At 40.4% G+C, this 20,787-nt stretch overlaps 1 protein-coding gene across 17 annotated transcripts in view; it reads right to left on the reverse strand.

Annotated features, from left to right (window-relative positions):
• The window catches only part of MYO18A (myosin XVIIIA), a 462,365-nt gene that overhangs the window by 111,436 nt on the left and 330,142 nt on the right, over positions 1-20,787 (reverse strand). For all 17 annotated transcript variants that reach the window (XM_089683011.1, XM_089683012.1, XM_089683010.1 and 14 more), the window contains 4 exons: positions 15,996-16,085; positions 14,184-14,303; positions 3,614-3,725; positions 274-401 (listed from right to left, as the gene is read on the reverse strand). In XM_089683011.1, the coding sequence (XP_089539137.1) occupies positions 274-401; positions 3,614-3,725; positions 14,184-14,303; positions 15,996-16,085 (450 nt within the window). The remainder of the gene's footprint in view (positions 1-273; positions 402-3,613; positions 3,726-14,183; positions 14,304-15,995; positions 16,086-20,787) is intronic.

Raw genomic sequence — 20,787 nt, forward strand, 5'->3', positions numbered from 1 at the left:
ACATAGGATAACATGATGGGGGGTTTACTGGCTGTAGAAAAAAACATCAAAAGATAAAAAGAGCAGCTGTAAAAACATCAAAGTGTACATGTGGACTAATAATATTGCTGAAAAATATCCACCTTAGGTACTTTTATTGCTCTTTTTTTTTTTTAAATAGAGCACATCAGGCATTTCATTCAGCTGCTTCTCCACGGTTAGCTATACCTAAACCTTTTTTTAACCCTTCTGGCAGGAAGTAAGTGAAGGAAGTCCTATGGTGATCCAACTGACCCTCCGTTCCAGCTGTCTCTTGCTCTGCTGTTCCACTTCCAGCTTGTCCTCAAACTCCTGCTGCATACGTTTCTTTGTAAAGTCAATTTCACGCACAGATCGCTCATATTTTAGCCGCCATTCTCCACCTACATATAACAAACAAACGTAAAAGCACAACATGTGAATACTTAAAAGCCTTAAAACCAGAAACAAAAATTGATAATACTGCATCATTGCTGCATACTCATTTCCAGATATGGTGGCTGCATTACTTTTATTTTCACACTTCTTTTCATCATTATGTAACCAGGTAATCCTGCCGTTAACGCACTTCCTTTCTGAGGGTGAAAACTGTATTGAGCAGTGTTCTGATTCTAGGATATGGAGTGTGGTAGGTCTACATAACACCTCCCTCTCATCTCCATAACAGGGGAAGTTGTTTTGTAGTCTACAGAGACAATGTTAACTAATAACAGTGCAGAGGCAGAACGTATAGGAAGCTATCAGATCACAAAACTACTGGCTGGATGATCAGCTTTAGTCCTTTCCAGTTTATGTTTTTGACCAGGGATGGAGGCGCAAGTAAGAACAAAGATAAGGAGCTGAATGTGGATGTGTTTTCTGTAATTGCGATATACTTTTATGAGCAGGTAGTTTCAGGACCTACTTCAGTAGTAGTTTCTGTGGTGTCATGTCACAATCAGTGTTTCTGACTGCAATGTCCTTTCATCCTAAGCATGGAATATTGAAACTTCCATTGCTTCACTTTGATGGGTACTTCCTAACAAATGCAGGGAACTCTAAAGCAAGTTCTACAGTTTCAATAGGCTACAATTGTCTGCACACCCCGGATCTGCACCCTTCACTGGTGTGAAAAGCTTCCTGTAACTGTTCACCCAGTCTTTAACACATAGTGACTCTTGTGTGTCAGAATAAGAACATTCTACCTTGCTTGTGTCCACTTAGTTTGGCTGCAAAAATTCTCCAATCATGTTTTTCTACAGTAATAATGACATATGAAGTCATAACATATAAATGACAGATTATATTCTCCCAGAAATTACAGCCCCCACCCAAAGTGAAACATGCATCTTACAGATAGCTGCAACTTTTGAACGAGAAGAGTAGAGGGTCATATCAGATATACTAACCTCTCTTATTCATCTTCTCCAGATCTGGACATTCCCTAGCTAGCACGCCAATACTAACATTTGCTAAGAAGCTCTTATCCTGGAAATGCTGCCTAAAGCACTCAGAAAGTCATAAGCAGTGCTAGTCTTCATGCTTCTGCAGGTTCTGGCTACTACATGTCTCAAGCATCCTGCACATAAACTTTAGCACACAAACACCAGCAAAAAACTTCCATGGGATTCAAAACAGGGTTTTTGCTCATCTCGTTAATTGAGGGACAGGAAAAGTTTTTAACCTTCAGGATATATTGCTGCCTACAGGAGGAACAGACACTAGCAAACGAAAACTTTAGGCTAGACTAGGATTACCCTTCCCACTACCAGCATTCTTCATTTTGGTAGCAAAGCAGTACAAAGAACATGATCATAAACAAAGAGGGATGGGACCTCATGTCTTGACATGAATCCCAAGGGAGTGGAGAAAAGAAAGGCACAATTGTTAAAAGTCAGAGTGGGAGAAGGCTTTACAGCCAGTTCCTTATACTTCTTTTGCCAAGGAAGATGTGTGCTCCTGCCATCAACAGCATCCTCGATAATATTATTTTGAAGAGACTAACAGTCTTTGTCCCTCAAGGGCCATGTAGATCAATTGCTTCTTGCACAAGGGTTAAGCAGTCCAGCGCTTTAGCCAAAGTGTTTTACAAATTGGCACGGACATGAGACACATGGGGGAAATGGGATGAGAGGCTTCCAACAAATTGCCACAACTGAAATCTAAAGTGATACTAAATGTTATTTTACAAAAAAAAAAAAAAAAAAATAAACCAACATGTCTATACTTACCTGCTCTGTGTAGTGGTTTTGCACAGAGCACCCTGGATCCTCCTCTTCTCGGGTCCCCCACAGGCTCTCCTGGCTCCTCCTTTTTGTCAGGTGCCCCCAGAGCAAGCAGCTTGCTATGGGGACACGCACTGCTCTGTGTGTCCATTCACACACAGAGCATCTGCTTTGGCCACACCCCCCTTCTCGCCTCATTAGCTGACTGGCTGCGATTGACAGAAGTGGTAGCCAATGGCTCCCGCTTGCTGTCTCAGCCAATGAGGAGATGGAGATCCGGGACAGCCGAGGTTGTCATGCACATCGCTGGATCTTGATGGGGCTCAGATAAGTATTAAAGGGGCTGGGGGCACTGCTGCACACAGAAGGTTTTTACCTTCATGTACAGAATGCATGAAGGTAAAAAAGCTTGAGCCTCTACAACCACTTTAATGCTACAAACAACTGCTGCACATTTTCAATAAGCAAGGCATCAACTATAGCAGTGGTTATATCTCTTTTAAGGGATCTTGTCATGGTTTGGTAAAGCAAAGTCACAGCCACAATTGGAGGAAGAGCAGTACCCATCAGAGAGAACAGATTTCTCGATACAGAGTTCTTTATTGGTTAGATCCTTGAAGGCAGGCACATCTTTCACCAGTATTGTAAGCATCTTGTTAATATGGGATACAGCTGGATCCACAGTGGGAAAATATAGCTGCAAATAAAGTAACAAAGCTCCAGCAGCAACGTAAAGAAGAGCTTTGATAGAAGAAAAATGTGAAGAAAAAAGGTACTAACAAAAAATAGTTTAGTCCATCCTCTTAGAACACTAGCAAAAACTGAGGCATGCTGGTAGTAGGGGGGTTATCCTTGCTTGGCCTGCAGGTTTTTAATTTTTCTCCTGTAGGTGGCCATAAAAACTTGTTTAAAAAAGGCCTGGATTCTTTCCTAAATGCACATAATATAACTGGATACTAATATGTATAATTAAAGTTGATCAAAGGAATAACCAATTGCCTCTTGGGGGATCAGGAAGGAATTGTTTTCCGCCTGCTGGAGCAACCTGGATCATGCTTTATTGGGGGGGGGGGGGAGGTTGCCTCCCTCTGGATCAACTGTGGGTATGGAATGGTGTATATGGAGGTTTTTTTATTTGTGTGTGTGGTTTTTTTTTCCCTCTCTGTTGGTTGAACCAGATGGACTTGTGTATTTTTTCAACCAGATTAACTATGTAATTATGTAAGAATGTTAAACACTTCCTGTGTCCCTTAATGGACATTAAAGAACGGGGCATGACGTCTTGAGTTATGAATTATCCACTTGGAAAATAGTCTTTCACTATTATTCACAATAGATAGAAATAAATAAAATACAGTCTGGGATTAAAACTGCAAATCAGGTAAGCATACCAGAGTCATCGTCATCCATCTCTCCATTCAGTTCAGCAGCTCGGATCAGCCTAGCTTCCATTACCTCTACTTCCATGGATTCCATCTGCTTCTTAAGAGCATCATATTTAGCCTAGATATGAAGACACACTGTTATAACACATATCATGAAAAATACCCATTCTTTCATGTAAATGACTTTATAACACCAGGCCAGGGGGCTTCAAGAGAAATGAGAGTAAAATACATAGAAAAAATAATCAATGCACACATATATTATAAACAATGAACAACAATTGTGCCCAGCAGCAATGTTGGAACGTGATTTAGAATTAGACTGCTGAACAGGTGAGAATATCAAATCCTCCATGTCGATGACAGATTTCCTCCTTAAGGGAACCCAGATGCATCTGTACTGGCAATGCCATTAAGGAGGTACAGCTAAATAAAAATGCTTCAGTGAAATTCAATCACATCAAATATGAAACTTACCTCTGGAAGGTAACAAACAAACATTTTATATATTCTTAATTACAAATTTAAAACAATTGTATAAAGGCTTACATCTAATGAAAAGTATCTCTACTACATAATGGCTAAAGAGAGACATATTAAAAAGTAATTCCATCCAAAACAGGGTGATTTGGAGAATGCACTGGATGATACTGTTCTGTGGCCTGCATCCATTTCAGCTGGGCTCTCAGCCCATTATGGGGCATGCTGCAGGTGTATGTTGTAGGTGCATTCTATTCTCACATATTCTACACTCAAGTATGGCAAGTTGGTGTGCTTGTAAGAGTAATCTTTCTTACTAAATATGAATACTTCTATCTGTCTCTGTAGCTTACGAGTAATCTATGGGAGTTTTGCCAAACCTTGCTGAGTTGTATATGTGGTTTTCATGGACTTTTCTTCAACCACCTAGGACATCACTGATTTTTACTTATTAAGGTATTGCTGCCCAATAAGCCCTTAACCCAAAGTCAGTTTATGACAGATAGTCTCTGGGGAAAAATACAACAAAAAAAACTTGTGATAGCTACAGGGGTAGACTCAGTTACAATAAATACATGATAGAGAACTTTAACTTTGAAGCAACTAATTTACTATTTCAAAGATACAAAGGTGAGCTGTATTAATACTAATAAACAGCTCTAACCCATAAAAAACAAATTTCACTAAGCTATATAATGTGTGATGATCTATATTTTCATTCATGTGACTGTTATGTTGAGTTCTTATTGCTAACATCACTGTTGCTAAGATTATGATTACCATAGCTTACGGAATTGAGCTTAATGTCAGCTGTCAGCTTTTACATATAGTGGTCAATCCCTAATATTCCACCATCATGGAAAGGATGACCGCTCTATATGGCTGGAAAAAAAAGCCAAGGAATCTAAGGCAAATTTACAGGACTATTTACAGGTACCCTTTTTCTGCAAATTTCACAATGATGATGGCCCCTGTCCACAGAAGAATAAAAGGAAGGGTGGTTTCATGAACAACAGCGTATACAGGCTTCCTTGACCTCCTCGATGACCAGGCATAAACATCATTGAGCCTTTACGAGAAGCTCCAGTGTGCCAAATGTAAAGCAACTTCCATCTTTTTAATCCCTCAAAGAACAGATCTTCTTTAAGAATTCTGTGAAATCCCACAACAGCAGTTCATACTTGTATAAAAGCAAAGACTGAAGCTGTTTAAAGGCAAAAGGATGGCCACCACTACTTATTAGGTCCAGACATTTAAGTGGAACTTCACTCTCTAAATCGACATTGACTATTTTGAATCCTTATGTTGCTACATTAGTATGTAGATAGGAAAGTATATCATAATTACTTTTTTTTTCAAACCATTGTTTACATTTCTTTAGTTACAGTTACTTCCTGGTATCCATGCCTAGGCAAATATGATGTCCTACATACTAGAGGTCTTCTGGAGGTGTTTTCTCAGCTAAGCACACCTTCCTGCCTGAGCTCAGGGCAGATGGATTCCAGGAAGTTATAGATACATGAATCATCTGTCCTTACTCCTTACTCGTGGCCATAGCCAGAAATGCTTGGAGGTGTTTTTCTAAGTGATTTCCCAGCAAAATAAAACATGGATACTTGGATGCATGGGTGAGTTTGCTTTAAATATTAAAAATGAATTAAATAGTGTTTTTGGTTTGTGGTGCTCAGATACGGTGTAGTTCTGCTTTAATATGGTAAGCATTTTCTTTACTTTGTCATACCCCTGCAATTACAAAAACACTCTGTGTAAAAAGGGTACTATTATGCCTGAGTGTTATCACTACAATAGACTTACACCAAATATAAGTTACTACTGTACTCAAATAGGAAAAGAAAAACAAAAAACACATTATATAGCGGTTTTAAATCAGCCTGGCACTAGAACACTTTACCTAAAATGCCTAAGAAGGACACTTAAATAACCTTACGTGTTGCTCCCCAAGACCTAGTCTAAAAAAGCCTCTGTTTTCATGCATGTCACATATCATGGCCAACAAGCACAAAACAGCTGTACATAGTGTGGAATAAAACAATCTAGAATATACAGCACAGATCTACAGACAGTCTAAGCGTACAACTCCACCCACTATGCTATAATAAGGAATAAATCCTTATTTTTGCAATTTGCAATAGAAGTGGGTTCTGGTTTAGAGCTCTTTTGTGACTGAAAATGTATTAAACAAGGTTGAAGTACCCACACCTGACCAGACATCAAGATATTTGACGTTTGGGGAACTTGGCTGTGAAACCTATTGTTGCAATTCTATGCTCCTGTCACATCAGACAAAGATAAAATGACAGGTGCTAGTTTTCTTGTATGGGATTACAGGACAGGATGCCAGCTAAGTGCTGAAAAAGAGTGCTCCAAAAACATCACCTTGATCTTCTATAGCTCTGACTTGAATCATATTGCTTAATGGTACAATATGAATAATGTGGGACTGCAAATGAAACCCCTCTGCCACTGTTCTGTTGCAGATGTTGCAAGGATAGTAGGGAAGGGGAGATGGGGATGGGGTCCGTGTGTACTTTTTTGCACTGGAAAAATTCTAACAATAAAAACACATCTGATTAAAAAAAAAAAATCTCAAATGACTATCTAAACACAAATCATCTACTCTGGTGGTAATCTCCAAAAGCTTTCACTTATTTTCCATGACTGTTACTAAAATCTCTTTTGCATAAACTAGTTTGTTACTATTATGCAAAATATAAATAGTGGCACTTTAAAGCTGCTTTATTTTTTCAGCAGTGTCAACTTTCTCTTGAGCACAAATAAGAAATAACCATTGCAGTCTCTTAATTTACATGGTAAATAGATCATTATGGAAATGAAATTATGCCACCATTAGTGAAACAAATGGCAGACATTAATGCAACGGACCTGAAAGCAAAGGCAGATCATTTTCTCCTCCTAGGGTATAAGAATATCTTCCAGACAGCCTGAAAATAATCTGCCAACTGACAGAAGAAACCATTCTACTGTTAGCCCTGCTAGTGAAAACGGATGCTGCCTGTCCTTTCCATATTTCCAGACATTCATACATGTGAAAAGGACACTTTCCTTGCATTAGCACTGGCAGACAAAACAAATCTCAAGTGTTCTCAGTCACAAGAGGTACTCGGTCCACAAAGCTCACTGCCAATCTCCTCCACTCTATTCTAGTGTAAGAAGTAATCAGTATTATTAGAACGATCGGCAAGGGCAATCTGGATATCAGACAACACAAACACGAAGGAGGTGAGCGGGATAAGGAATTTCGTAACTCCAGAGTTGGTGGTAATGCATTAGCGGCGTGCTGCTTCCTGCTGAACAAGCAATACGACACAGGCCTAGAAGACCCCCTTTTCATTAGAGTATCTTAAAAGAATGTGGCCAAAAGGCAAGGGATACATCTGTGCTACGAAGCAGATGGTCTGACAGAAGCTTTCTACAACAAACTGTACATAAGTACACTCCGAAAGGTATGTACTTAGGATGAAAGATTTCTTTCAAATGTGTGGATCAACTTTGAAGAACCATCTGTCTGTTTTGTAAACAAACATACATAAAAGCTGCATATGTGTACATATATCCCTATATACATAAGGCAATTAGGCTTTAAAACTAGTTGGAAATGTTTCTAGAAAAATTAGCAGCGGCACGATTTAAAGCGGCCCTGTGTCTTATGTAAGGGGAAGGCAGCCATTTGCGTTCCGAATTCAAATTTAGCTTCATCAACTGTACATTCTTGCTGGCTGCAGGTACATTTCCAAGCTATATTTTGGGTATGATGAATTTCCTACATTGCATGTGCCATCCACAGTGAGTCATGTATTGCCAAAACCTCACCACCATTTCTATTATGAGGAGGTGAAGTGATTTCACATTTTGTGGCCATTTCCTACAGGTGGACAGGTGACCAATCTCACCTTCATACAGTCAGTAAAATAAACTGAAGGAGAGAGTACATTGGCCATATTTACTGTCCTAAGACTACATATTAGCATCCATATAGGATAGAAAGGAAGAATAGTTTTTCTTGGGCGTACTCACACTATAGTCTATCATAATCCAACTGTGATTGTTAAAGTAATGCTAAACACAGACCGTTTAATATACAGTTAAATCCATATATATTTTGGACACAGGCACAATTGTAGATTTTTTCAGGTATTTACCAAAACATATTCAAGCTATAGTTATATAACTATATGGGCTGAAAGTGCACACTCTCAGGTTTAATTTGAGGGTATGTACATCCAAATTGGAGAAAGGGTTTAGGAATTACAGCTCTGAAGAATAGATACCCCCCCTTTATCAAGGGACCAAAAGTAATTGGAAAATTAAATCAAAAGCTGTTTCATGGCCAGGTGTGGGCTACTCCATTATTTCTTCATCAATTAAGCAGATAAAAGGTCTGGAGTTGATTCTAAGTGTGGTATTTGCATTTGGAATTTATTGCTGTGAACATACATCATGCATTCAAAGGAGCTGTCCATGCAAGTGAAACAGGCGAATGTAAGGTTTCAAAAACAAAACAAATCCATCAGAGAGATAGCAGCAACATTAGGAGTGGCCAAATCAACAGTTTGGTACATTCCGAGGAAAGTAGAATGCACTGGTGAGCTCAGCAACATAAAAAGGCATGGACGTCCATGGAAGACAACAGTGGTGGATGATCATAAGATCTCCGAGATTGTAAGCTCTAACAAGCAAGGCCCTCTGTTCCCTCTTGTACCAAATTGTATTGTAACATGTAATGTCTGCCTTCATTTTGTAAAGCGCTGAGCAAACTGTTGGCGCTATATAAATCATGTATAATAATAATAATCCTCTCTACAGTAAAGAAAAACCCATTCACAACATCCAGACAAGTGAAGGACACTCTCCAGGAGGTGGGCGTATCATTGTCAAAGTCTATAATCAAGAGAAGATTTCATGAGAGCGAATACAGAGGGTTCACCACAACGTGCAAACCATTCATAAGCCTGAAGAACAGAAAAGCCAGATTAGACTTTGCCAAAAAACATCTAAAAAAGCCAGACCAGTTCTGGAAAAGCATTCTTTGGATGGATGAAACTAAGTTTACTCTGTACCAGAATGACGGGGAGAAAAAAGTGTAGAGAAGGCTTGAAACAGCTCATGATTCAAAGCACACAATGTCATCTGTAAAACATGGTGGAGGCAGTGTGATGGCATGGGCATGCATGGCTTCCAGTGGAACTGGGTCATTGGTGTTTATTGATGATGTGACAGCACAGTGGCTAAATGGTTAGCACTTCCGCCTGGCAGTACTAGGGTCGTTGGTCCAAATCCCAACCACGGCACCACCTGCCTGGAGTTTGCATGTTCTCCCTGTGCCTGCGTGGGTTTACTCCGGGTACTCCGGTTTCCTCCCACACTCCAAAGACATGCTGGTAGGTTAATTGGATCCTGTCGAAATTGGCCCATGTATGTATGAATGTAAGTTAGGGACCTTAGATTGTACACCCCTTGAGGGTTAGGGACTGATGTGAATGTACAATATATATGTAAAGCGCTGCGTAAACTGACGGCGCTATATAAATACCTGAAATAAATAAATAAATGTGACAGAAGCAGCTGGATGAACTCTGCAGTGTTTAGAGATATACTGTCAGCCCAGATTCAGCCAAATGCAGCAAAGTTGATTGAACAGCGCTTCACAGTACAGATGGACAAGGTACAAAACACACCGCAAAAGCAACCCAGGAGCTTTTGAAAGAAAAGAAGTGGAATATTCTGCAATGGTCGAGTCAATCACCTGATCTCAATCCAATCAAGCATGCATTTCACTTGCTGAAGGCAAAACTAAAGGCAGAAATAACCACAAAAAAAAACAACTAAAGATAGCTGCAGTTAGATCCTGGCAAAGCATTAGAAAGGAGGAAACCCAGTCTTTGGTAATGTCCATGGGTTACAGACTAAAGGCAGTCATTGCCAGTAAAGGATTCTCAACAAAATATTAAAAATGAACATTTTTTTTATGATTATATTCAATTGTCCAATTACTTTTGGTCCCTTGAAAAAGGGGGGATGGCTACTCTTAAGAGCTGTAATTCCTAAACCCTTCCTCCAATTTGGATGTACATACCCTCAAATTAAACCTGAGAGTGTGCACTTTCAGCCCATATCTATTATATAACTATAGCTTGAATATGTTTAGGTCAATACCAGATAAAAAAACTAAAATTGTGTCTGTGTCCAAATATACAAGTGAAACTCGAAAAATTAGAATATCGTGCAAAAGTTCATTTATTTCAGTAATGCAACTTAAAAGGTGAAACTAATATATGAGATAGACTCATTACATGCAAAGCAAGATAGTTCAAGCCGTGATTTGTCATAATTGTGATGATTATGGCTTACAGCTCATGAAAACCCCAAATCCACAATCTCAGAAAATTAGAATAATGTGAAAAGGTGCAATATTCTAGACTCAAAGTGTCCCACTCTAATCAGCTAATTAAGCCATAACATCTGCAAAGAGTTCCTGAGCCTTTAAATGGTCTCTCAGTCTGGTTCAGTAGGAATCACAATCATGGGAAAGACTGCTGACCTGACAGTTGTGCAGAAAACCATCACTGACACCCTCCATAAGGAGGAAAAGCCTCAAAAGGTAATTGCAAAAGAGATTGGATGTTCCCAAAGTGCTGTATCAAAGCACATTAATAGACAGTTATGTGGAAGGGAAAACTGTGGAAGAAAAAGGTGCACAAGCAGCAGGGATGACCGCAGCTGGAGAGTATTGTCAGGAAAAGGCCATTCAAAAGTGTTGGGGACTTTCACAAGGAGTGGACAGAGGCTGGAGTCAGTGCATCAAGAGCCATCACACACAGACGGATCCTGGACATGGGCTTCAAATGTCATATTCCTCTTGTCAAGCCGCTCCTGAACAACAAAACGTTAGAAGCGTCTTACCTGGGCTAAAGAAAAACAGACCTGGTCTGTTGCTCAGTGGTCCAAAGTTCTCTTTTCTGATGAGAGCAACTTTTGAATCTCATTTGGAAACCAAGGACACAGAGTATGGAGGAAGAATGGAGAGGCACACACTGCAAGATGCTTGAAGTCCAGTGTGAATTTTCCACAGTCTGCGTTGATTTGGGGAGCCATGTCATCTGCTGGTGTTGGTCCACTGTGCTTCATTAAGTCCAGGGTCAACGCAGCCATCTACCAGGAGATTTTGGAGCACTTCCTTCCACAGATGAGCTTTATGTGGATGCAGACTTCATTTTCCAGCAGGACTTGGCACCTGCCCACACTGCCAAAAGCACCAAAACCTGGTTCAATGACCGTGGGATTACTGTGCTTGATTGGCCAGCAAACTCGCCTGACCTGAACCCATAGAGAATCTATGGGGCATTGCCAAGAGAAAGATGAGAGACATGAGACCAAACAATGCAGAAGAGCTGAAGGCCGCTATTGAAGCATCCTGGTCTTCCATAACACCTCAGCAGTGCCACAGGCTGATAGCTTCCATGCCACGCCGCATTGAGGCAGTAATTGCTGCAAAAGGGGCCCAAACCAAGTACTGAGTACATATGCATGCTTATACTTATCAAAGGTCAGATATTGTTCTATGTACAATCCTTGTTTTATTGATTGGATGTAATATTCTAATTTTCTGAGATTGTGGATTTGGGGTTTTCATGAGCTGTAAGCCATAATCATCACAATGATGACAAATCACGGCTTGAACTATCTTGCTTTGCATGTAATGAGTCTATCTCATATATTAGTTTCACCTTTTACGTTGCATTACTGAAATAAATGAACTTTTACACGATATTCTAATTTTTCGAGTTTCACCTGTGTATGGACCTAACTGTACATTATCCCTTCTATTTACATATAGGGATGATGCCATAGTAACAGCTAAAAACCTTCTCCCAAAGCCAATATACAGCAGTCACATAACTTTCCCGAGCTCTTTCTGTTCCTCAGAGAAACATCAGCAGGAGAAGCTTCTACTGAGTTAACAGAGGTACACTGTAATAATATCCATGGGAAGGTTCTGATGCACCATACCTTTCCAGTCTGTGTCTATCAAGTTTCTGTACATAGAATTACAGGGAGGTGGTGCCTCCATCAATCAAGATGTAAAAACCGGCCCCCATAGTGTAGAGTTGTTTAGTGGGCTTGGAGGAGGAGGCAGGGAGTGGGTTGTCATTTGTCCCTGTGTATAGACCCACATCTGTGATTCTACAGTCAAGTGGGGTGATCAGGGAGGAAATGCTGGTTTAGAAGTACACTGAAAAACTAGCACACTCACTAGCTGTGGCAACGGTTGCTCTGCAGAATCTCCAGCTGCAGCAGGGACACAGACAAGAGGGAGGACTAGAGAACAGTAGGATCAACCAGATCATTTTGCAGGATACAGAAGATAACTAAATTGGCTAAGTATGATCAGCATGCAATACAGCATTTATTGATCCTTTTTAATGATTTGGGTTTAATGTCACTTTAAGATTGGTCACATTGGACCTGTGACACTGCACTTCATCCTCCACTTTCTGCCTAAATAAAGAAATGATGGAAACATTCATCTTGACTAGTAATGGATGAATCCCATTACCTAAAGCCTAAACCTTTTTGAATAGATAGACTGGTAAAGGTGTATAACCCACTGGGAAAATTCCCCTTCTCTTTTTGTTTTGACGAGCATTATCACTGGTAAAGAAAAAAGACAAGTTTAAAATGATGAGTTGTCACCGGAACAAGAACAGAGAGAGGACAAATGTTTCCAATGGAGACACTAGTTTAATGTCACAACTGTCTAAGAAGAGATTTCTTTCATTTTAGCGGAATTTTTGCTCACTTACTGTTAAAGTCCATTTCCATAATAATATTAACCCCTCCCTCCCACAACAAATCTCTGGCATAAAAAGAATAAAACAAATCTAAAGTCCCTAATTACTTAAAAACACAGACAAATTGCATTCTAGTACCAAGTACTCTATCTGCCTACATCCTCCAGAGTTTGCATGACATGTACACTTAATATTGGCAGTCTAGTTGCAGGCTATTCTGAGGATCCAGAAGAGGAGTGATGTCACTGCAAGGTGGTGGTAGGGTCCGCCGCACCCAGGAAACGGCATGGGCAATGGACCAGGATGGTGGATTTAGGTGACTTTAACTTGCTTTACCAGGTAAAAAAAAAATAGGGCTTTAAGTCTATACAACAGCAAGGGAGGCCAAAGCTCCCTAAAGGAACAAAGATTTAAAAAAATGCTGGATTTTAACCATTCCTTACTCTATTCAACAAAAGTTTTAAAAATACTTAAAATTTGTGTTTAGGACAAATATTCACTCACAGATACTTCTAAAGCAGAGGTACCTTATAGTGATTACCTAACTGGATGGCAAAAAGCAAGTCTGATTTTTTTTTTTTTTTAAGGCTGACAGATATGCCATCACCATGACTCACATTTTAAATGCAATGGCTGCCTTGAGTTACCACATTTTGAAAATCAAGATTTAACTTTGTATTTCCTAGAATAGTTCTGCTGGAGCAGCTGGTGCTTCTGTACTAAGCATCCTGTTTGTCAGCAATGTTCATGCCAGTTGAGATATTATTTGAACAGTTTTCAGAACAAGGTTATTTGGTGTACGGTCTGATCCCCTGCATAAAGCCGAACAAACTAATTTAGATTACTGCGGCACATGTATTATCACTGATCCTAAGCACAGACACAACACGAGCAGTCTACATACAGAACATATTCCTATTGTAATGATTTAAGCTCAGCAATGGAATAGGCAAATTCCATCCTGCAAAGGTAGTAAGCTGCGAACATGTAATAGTGATAACAGGCATTAATGCCTAAACATTAATTTGTATTACAATGTAAGAAGACATAGGTCCTGTGCAGGGCCACCAATTCTCACATACTCATGCCAGAAGGATAATACCCTTATAAAGGCATGCTGAAGGGCAGGAGGAAGACAAAGTGAGAAAGGAAGGAAAAAGTTAGTCTTTTACATCTATTAGATCATATTCCAAGAGATAAGAGGAAAACTTGTCTGAAAGCACACACTGACTGCATGGAGAGGATAGAATATTAGGAAGTTTTACCTGCAGGTCCTTCATGTCTTTCTCTGCCCGCAGTCTATCGGCGGTCTCTGTCTCCAGTAGCTGGGAGGCAGATTCTCCTGTGTTTCTTTCGTCTGTAAGCTCAGAATTCAGCTCTGTGATCTGGAAGTCGTAAATTAATGCATGGCTTTGTCATAACCAGAGAATTAAATGGAAATCAAACACCACAATTAAAATGAGATTACAGGATCTCTTGCTTTACCTGTTCAGTAATTGCATTATACTGAATCCCATGCTACAAAACATTAAGAGGTATTTTGCCCAATTGTGCTGATTAGAGCCAGACTGGAAAGTACATTTCTTTGCAATTCTTGGGCCTAGCATTCTTACAAGAAAAACTCTCTGATCAGAAAGGATTCTTTTTCTAACCAGCTGGTTTCCTTCTCTTTGAAATAAGCTGGCACAAGTTAGATCTGCTGAGCACTTCCTTCTGTCCCCCCAATAAGCCCACCCATGCAAAAGAACTTTCTTCTTGCAGATCATGCCTAACCAACTAGTGTCTCTAGGTAGCTTTAGCCAACTAGAACGTTGTTTATATGAAATGTAATTGCACTGCCTATCATGGACAAACCCCTTGGCTCCAGCCTGAACAGACAGGGGCTAGGTGAAGCTGCTGTTGTAATCTCTCTCACTTGATGCTTCAGTTCCTGTGGTTAAAATCCTGTTCTGAGCCTGTTCACATACAATCACTGTCTAACATTTGAACTGAATTGGGTTCTCCTGGTTGAGATTTTAGAATAGAGCATCATAAAATGAAGGCAAGAGACAAATAGGGATCTACGAATAAAAAATTATGTCTCAAACATTCGTACAACCATCACAAATATTCACCCCATATATTGCTGAATATGTTCTTGCAGATCATGCCTAACCAACCAGTGTCTCTAGGTAGCTTTAGCCAACTAGAACGTTGTTTATATGAAATGTAATTGCACTGCCTATCATGGACAAACCCCCCATCCTCTGGAACTCCCTACCCCAATCCATCAGACTGTCAACTACCCTCCTCACCTTCAGGCGCACCCCGAAAACCCTCCTCTTCAGGGAAGCCTACCCCAACCTCACCTAACACCTGACCTCACCTAACAACTAACCTCCTTCACTCCTCCCACCACTCCATCCCCCACAGCCACTTCCTCCTGTACCACTATCCCCTCCCTCCTAGATTGTAAGCTCGAAAGAGCAGGGCCTTCGAACCCCTCGTGAATTGTATTGTTACTGTCTTGTCTCATGTTCTGTCCCCCTTGCTACTGTACAGCGCTGAGCATACCCTTTGGCGCTATATAAATACTGTATAATAATAATAATAATAATGTTTAGTTCCTATGACAGTCAGCTCCATCTAGAGGCCATAATGGGGTATTTTCCTGATTGGTTTTATGGCCACTAGATGAAGCTGCCAATCATAGGAAATAAACACATTGGACACATTATGGAGATTATTCATGATGGCTGTGCGAATGTTGGAAATATTCAAACAGTATATTTTTTTTTTAAATAGACTATTAAATGTATATATTACCTTTATCAGGCTCATTCTACCTCCTCCTCTCATCTACTTAACAGAGCTCTCTTAACATTCCATCTTTCATGTACAAATCTGAAAACTGTTAGTTTATAGTCTAAAATAAGACTAAGCAGCTAAGAAGGAACAAAGAAAGGACATCATAAATGTTAAGGGCAACCTATGGCTTTAAACGGGGCATACAGCATTAAGCTTTATAGTGGGTGTACTAATGTGAGAACAAATAATCAGAAACAATTCAAGTTGTAATAATATGAAAGAAGCTTTACCCTGCTTTCAAGGCGGTCGTTATTCAATCTCAGTTCATTCCTTTCCTTCTCAACTTTCTCCAACTTGCTTTTCAGCTGCTGTATCTCTTCCTGCAGACAGAAGAGGTGTGCAATTTGATAAACATAGACGCAAACACATACTGTACATGAACACAAACAGTGTGGCGACTAGTACCAATAACAATTTATTGGATTATTATACAGAATTTTCTTCATACAATGTCCTAATTAAAACCTAGTGATGTTCCCTTAGTGAAAACCATATGACCTCTACAACTTGGAAATGGCGTGCCTCACTGTGCATGTAATTAATTCAAAGCATGACGCTCTTATCTGTTCAATACACCATTTATATAACTGAAACTAGCTTTCTCAGCCTTATCTTCTAAATGACAATCATATACAACTTGCAAGTTGCCAGCTGGCACCGTGTTTAGCACTGTTGTCTTGCAGTACTGGAGGACATGGTTTTAATTACCACCAGGTTTCTAAACTTCAGGGAGTCCAGGCCATTGCCTGGAAGAACACCAAGACCTACCTGTCCTCATTCACATGCCCGAAACAGTGGGAGATTCTCATCTCAGGTGCTTTCAAAGGCTTGCAAATATTTGTCATTGCTCTAGAGTTAACCCCTAAAGCTATGATTGCCACAGTTTTGAAATCTGTTGTTAATTTATTGCTGTCAAGCAGTATATTATTAGGCCCCATATACAGTACCAACCTGTTTTATGAAGATCTAGAGTTATATCCAAATGGATACAGAATTGCAGGGTCTCTGCTTAATGGTGATCAAGAGGTGAATTCATTCACTCAGGACTACTTCACCCCCTGGGTTGAATGATTCCAACTCATTTAAGCCATTTTTACCTGTATAATTATTGTTATTGTATGATTGTTTGTTGATTGATATTTTGTTATGCTTTATGTCTATTGGAGAAAGATCATGTCCTTTTTTTGTGTTTTTTTTTTAAGTTTCTGTTTGTTCTTGTCCTCTCTGTCCTGGATTCAGAGGTTGCAATCCCGTTTTTGGTGGTGTGTGGTGCCTTTGTTCCATCACTGGTGTCCCTGGGCTGTTTTCTGGTGTAAAAACACTAACTTCTGATTTGGCGGTGGGTGGGATCAGCATCAAATATCCCTTCTTTGTGGGATGTGCCGTGCTTACCCTAGCACGGGCTGCGGTGTGTCTACTTCTGCAAAGCCCAATGTGCATGCATTGTAGTCCAGATATGGCTGCATTTGTTTCTCTCCCTAAGCATTTACCAAGCACTGATGAACAGGGGCCCTTTACACCCCCAAAGCACACTGAGAGGGATTTTCTAAAAGAGGAGCACTCAGAATCAGGTGCAGCAGTGCATGGTAGCCAATCAGCTTCTTACTTCAGCTTGTTCAATTAAGCTTTGGCAATAAAACCTGGAAGCTGATTGGTTTCTATGCACAGCTGCACCAGATTTTGCACTCTCCAGTTTCAGTAAATAACCCCCCACGGTTTGACCGAATGTGACTTATAAATCATTTCTGGACTCCACATAATGCGTCTGGTACTTTCCCAAGTGCATATTCAGTCTATCTGAAACATGTGCCGATTCACAGCCATTACTCTTTGGGAAGCTGGCTAAAAGGAAATTTATTTCCACAAACTATACCAGAAATACAACTGGGAAAAGCTGTTAGAACTGACGATCACATGTCACATACCTACAGCTCATGCACCCTGTGGATTGGAGAACTCTGGCACTGACACATCAGGGGGAAAAAGCATGCCCCTGATAACTGCTTCCCCACAGGAAGAAAAGACTCAACTCTGCTGGCAGGGGACCACCTTTTCTACCCAGGCTATAGATGCTTTATAAAGAAAATGAACTGTTGGGGCTTATTTACACAAGCAGCTAACATAGCTTCTCCTCTGAAAAGCAGTCTGCTGTGGATCACTTTTAAAGAGCATTTGACAGTCAGGGATGAGGCGATATGTGATTTTGTTGCGAAGAGCGTTTGCAGCCAGGCTTGATAATCCTCTTGCGATGTATATAGTCAGGGAGTGGACTCTTTCCCAGTAAAGCTTGAGTTTTGGTTGCCACCTGCTTCCTACCACCAGCCATTTTGAGGGCTAAACCAGTATTTATAGAAAAGCAGCCTAAAGACCACTATAGACAGAATCTTGGCCGCTTCAGCACAGACCAGCCAAAATTCGATCCATCTATGGGCAGGCTGGTTGTACTGAAGTTGATATATTGATTGCCTTCAGTAAAACCAGCATGTCCGATCTTTTGCATGCGATCACTGTTGGCTAACATTGTGTTTTGCTATCAGAACACAGTTGGAAGATTACAATAGCACTGTGAGAAAGATTCCTCCCTCAACATTGACTGCGCTGAGGGGGAAATAGAGTAATCTTGTATAATTTATGACTTGCCTAACATTTCCCTATGAGTCAGTGACACACTTGTCCCCATAGGGCACATTGCACATCAGTCTGCTTGATTGCTGCTAGAAGTAATTGATAGTTTGAGAATTAGTGTAGCATTAACCAGCCACAGCACTACCTACATGGAGTTTTGATTTTCTCCCTGTGCCTGCATGTAAGCTCGAGGGCAGGAACTAATGTGAATCTACAATATATATGTAAAATGTTGCGTAAATTAACAGTGCTATAAGTACCTGTTTTGCAATTGTAGAAGTGATGGGTACACTTTAACAATATTTTGTATCTCTTTAAATTTCACTTGTTCTCTTTTTCTGACCTGTTCCAATACTTGGCAATTATTATGCCCATGCCACATTTTTCCCATTTCTGACCAAAGAAAATTCCTGCTCCACATGCTCTCTCTTTGCACTGTGTTAACAAATAAGGCCCAGAGGGGTAGATTATATGTTTATTCAATAACCCATTCTATTAACGGCCTTGTTTCCTTACTGTCCTCCAACTGCAGATCATTTATTCCACTCTGTGAAACAAATGGCCTCCACTGGTTATTTTCACACTGCCTACTGTTAAATGGAAGTGCTCTGACAGTGTGCTCGCAATGTAACACAAAGGGTAAAATAAAGACTAGAGGTGTGCTGCACATAACATACACTGACATTCAGCTGCTGGTGGTCCAGTTCCTGAGGCTTTTATCATTCACCAACAGAAACCCACCGATGTACTACATTTGCAGATTTGCTATTCTCCTTTCTACAAAACGGAATCTCGCTAAAATTCCCCCGTGCAGCTCTTGATAATCATAAACATATTCAGCGCCACTCCTCCTCGCTCAGACAAACCCCCAGAGGACAATAATTGTAATGTGAACATCCCTACCAGAAGCTGCACACAGCCAGGGGGAGGAGAGACAGCAGGTCTCCTGGCTCACATTAATTCAAACAGTCACACTTCCCCTGGTTTTCAGGGTTATATTTCATATAAAGCCTGTCAATGACAATCATTAAGACACTTAAAGGGTTCTGCTACATATTCAATAAAAACAGACCTGAAACAAACACAAGGTGTACAGTTTGTCTGCCATGTGTTGAACTGCACTGTATCAATTGCCGGTCATGCGACCAAAATCCACTAAACGTAGTGTATGGAAGTATGATACATGTAGGAGGTCTCAGCCAGGGGATGTTTAACTGAAAATAATGTAACATTTAAATCATTTCAAACAGCCAAAATAATGTTACAAGTGTAGCCAAGATGGAGGTTACTGAATGATCCCTTAACATACACCAAGTTAAAGGGTCAGTATCATTTCAGGTATAGGTGGAGTCTGATGTGATGACTCACTTGCCAGTTTTGTACATCTTTTGAGTCTTCAGCAACAAGCTGTTCCCAACACAGCCTCTGGAGATCTTCCCCATCTGCTCTACAGTTTTCATCCTCCGGCTACATCAGAAGTGTTCTATCTTCTCCAGCTTAATTCTCTACTTTATGAAAAGAGTTTGAAAGTACCCCAGAAGTATGAACCCCTCATAAAGGCTTCTTGTACTGGGCCAATCAATAGAATCAGCATCTCAGCGATCCAGCCCATGCTTTTCTATCAGTATACAGGACAAGGCACAGATCTGCCTATATACTGATACCATTAATAGACTTAAGGGCATTGTACACTTTCAAATGTCTTTTTGTTGCTTTAAAGGATAAGTTCACCTTTAAAAATAAATAAATGCACATCTTTTTGCAGGTAAAAAAAATGTGCATTTATTATTTTTTTTATTAGGAGCCTGTAAAGCACTGCACTCGCAATAAGCAGATCTCAGGTGCAATGCAGGGATCTTGCAGACTGTCAGTGTACGCTGTCTGCTCATACCTCAAAACACGCTGACAGGAAGAATCAATGAACTACCTAGAACACTCTACAGAACCCTGGTAGTTCATTGAGAACTACAAGCTGACAGCTGCAAAGACTGTCGGTACTTGTAGTTTATTAATTCACAGAACTCTGTGAATGAATGACGCAGCCATGTGGGGAGCTCCGCACTGCCGGGCTCTTTTCAAATAGGGACACCAGGTACGGGGAGAAGATCCCTGACCTGCTGTCACAGGGAGTGCAGGGATCAGGGAGCGGATGCAGGAGCAGGAACATGTTACATGTTCCACCATCAAAACTGGTGGAACATGTAATATGTTCCCGAAGGTGAACTTATCCTTTTAGGTACTAGAGTGTATTTGCATTACCTTTTAATCATAGGATCACATGCTGAGGCTGCAATGTGTAGTGTCATGGCTGATCAATTCCCCTAAGTCCATGTATTCATTCACCGACCTTGTCTCTATTCACCAGAGGAAAAGGCAGCTTCTTGTTCCAGGTCACAT

Source organism: Staurois parvus, unplaced genomic scaffold, assembly GCF_062004578.1.
Source record: "Staurois parvus isolate SC_StPar_1 unplaced genomic scaffold, SC_StPar_1.0 ptg000299l, whole genome shotgun sequence".
Lineage (NCBI taxonomy): Eukaryota > Metazoa > Chordata > Amphibia > Anura > Ranidae > Staurois > Staurois parvus.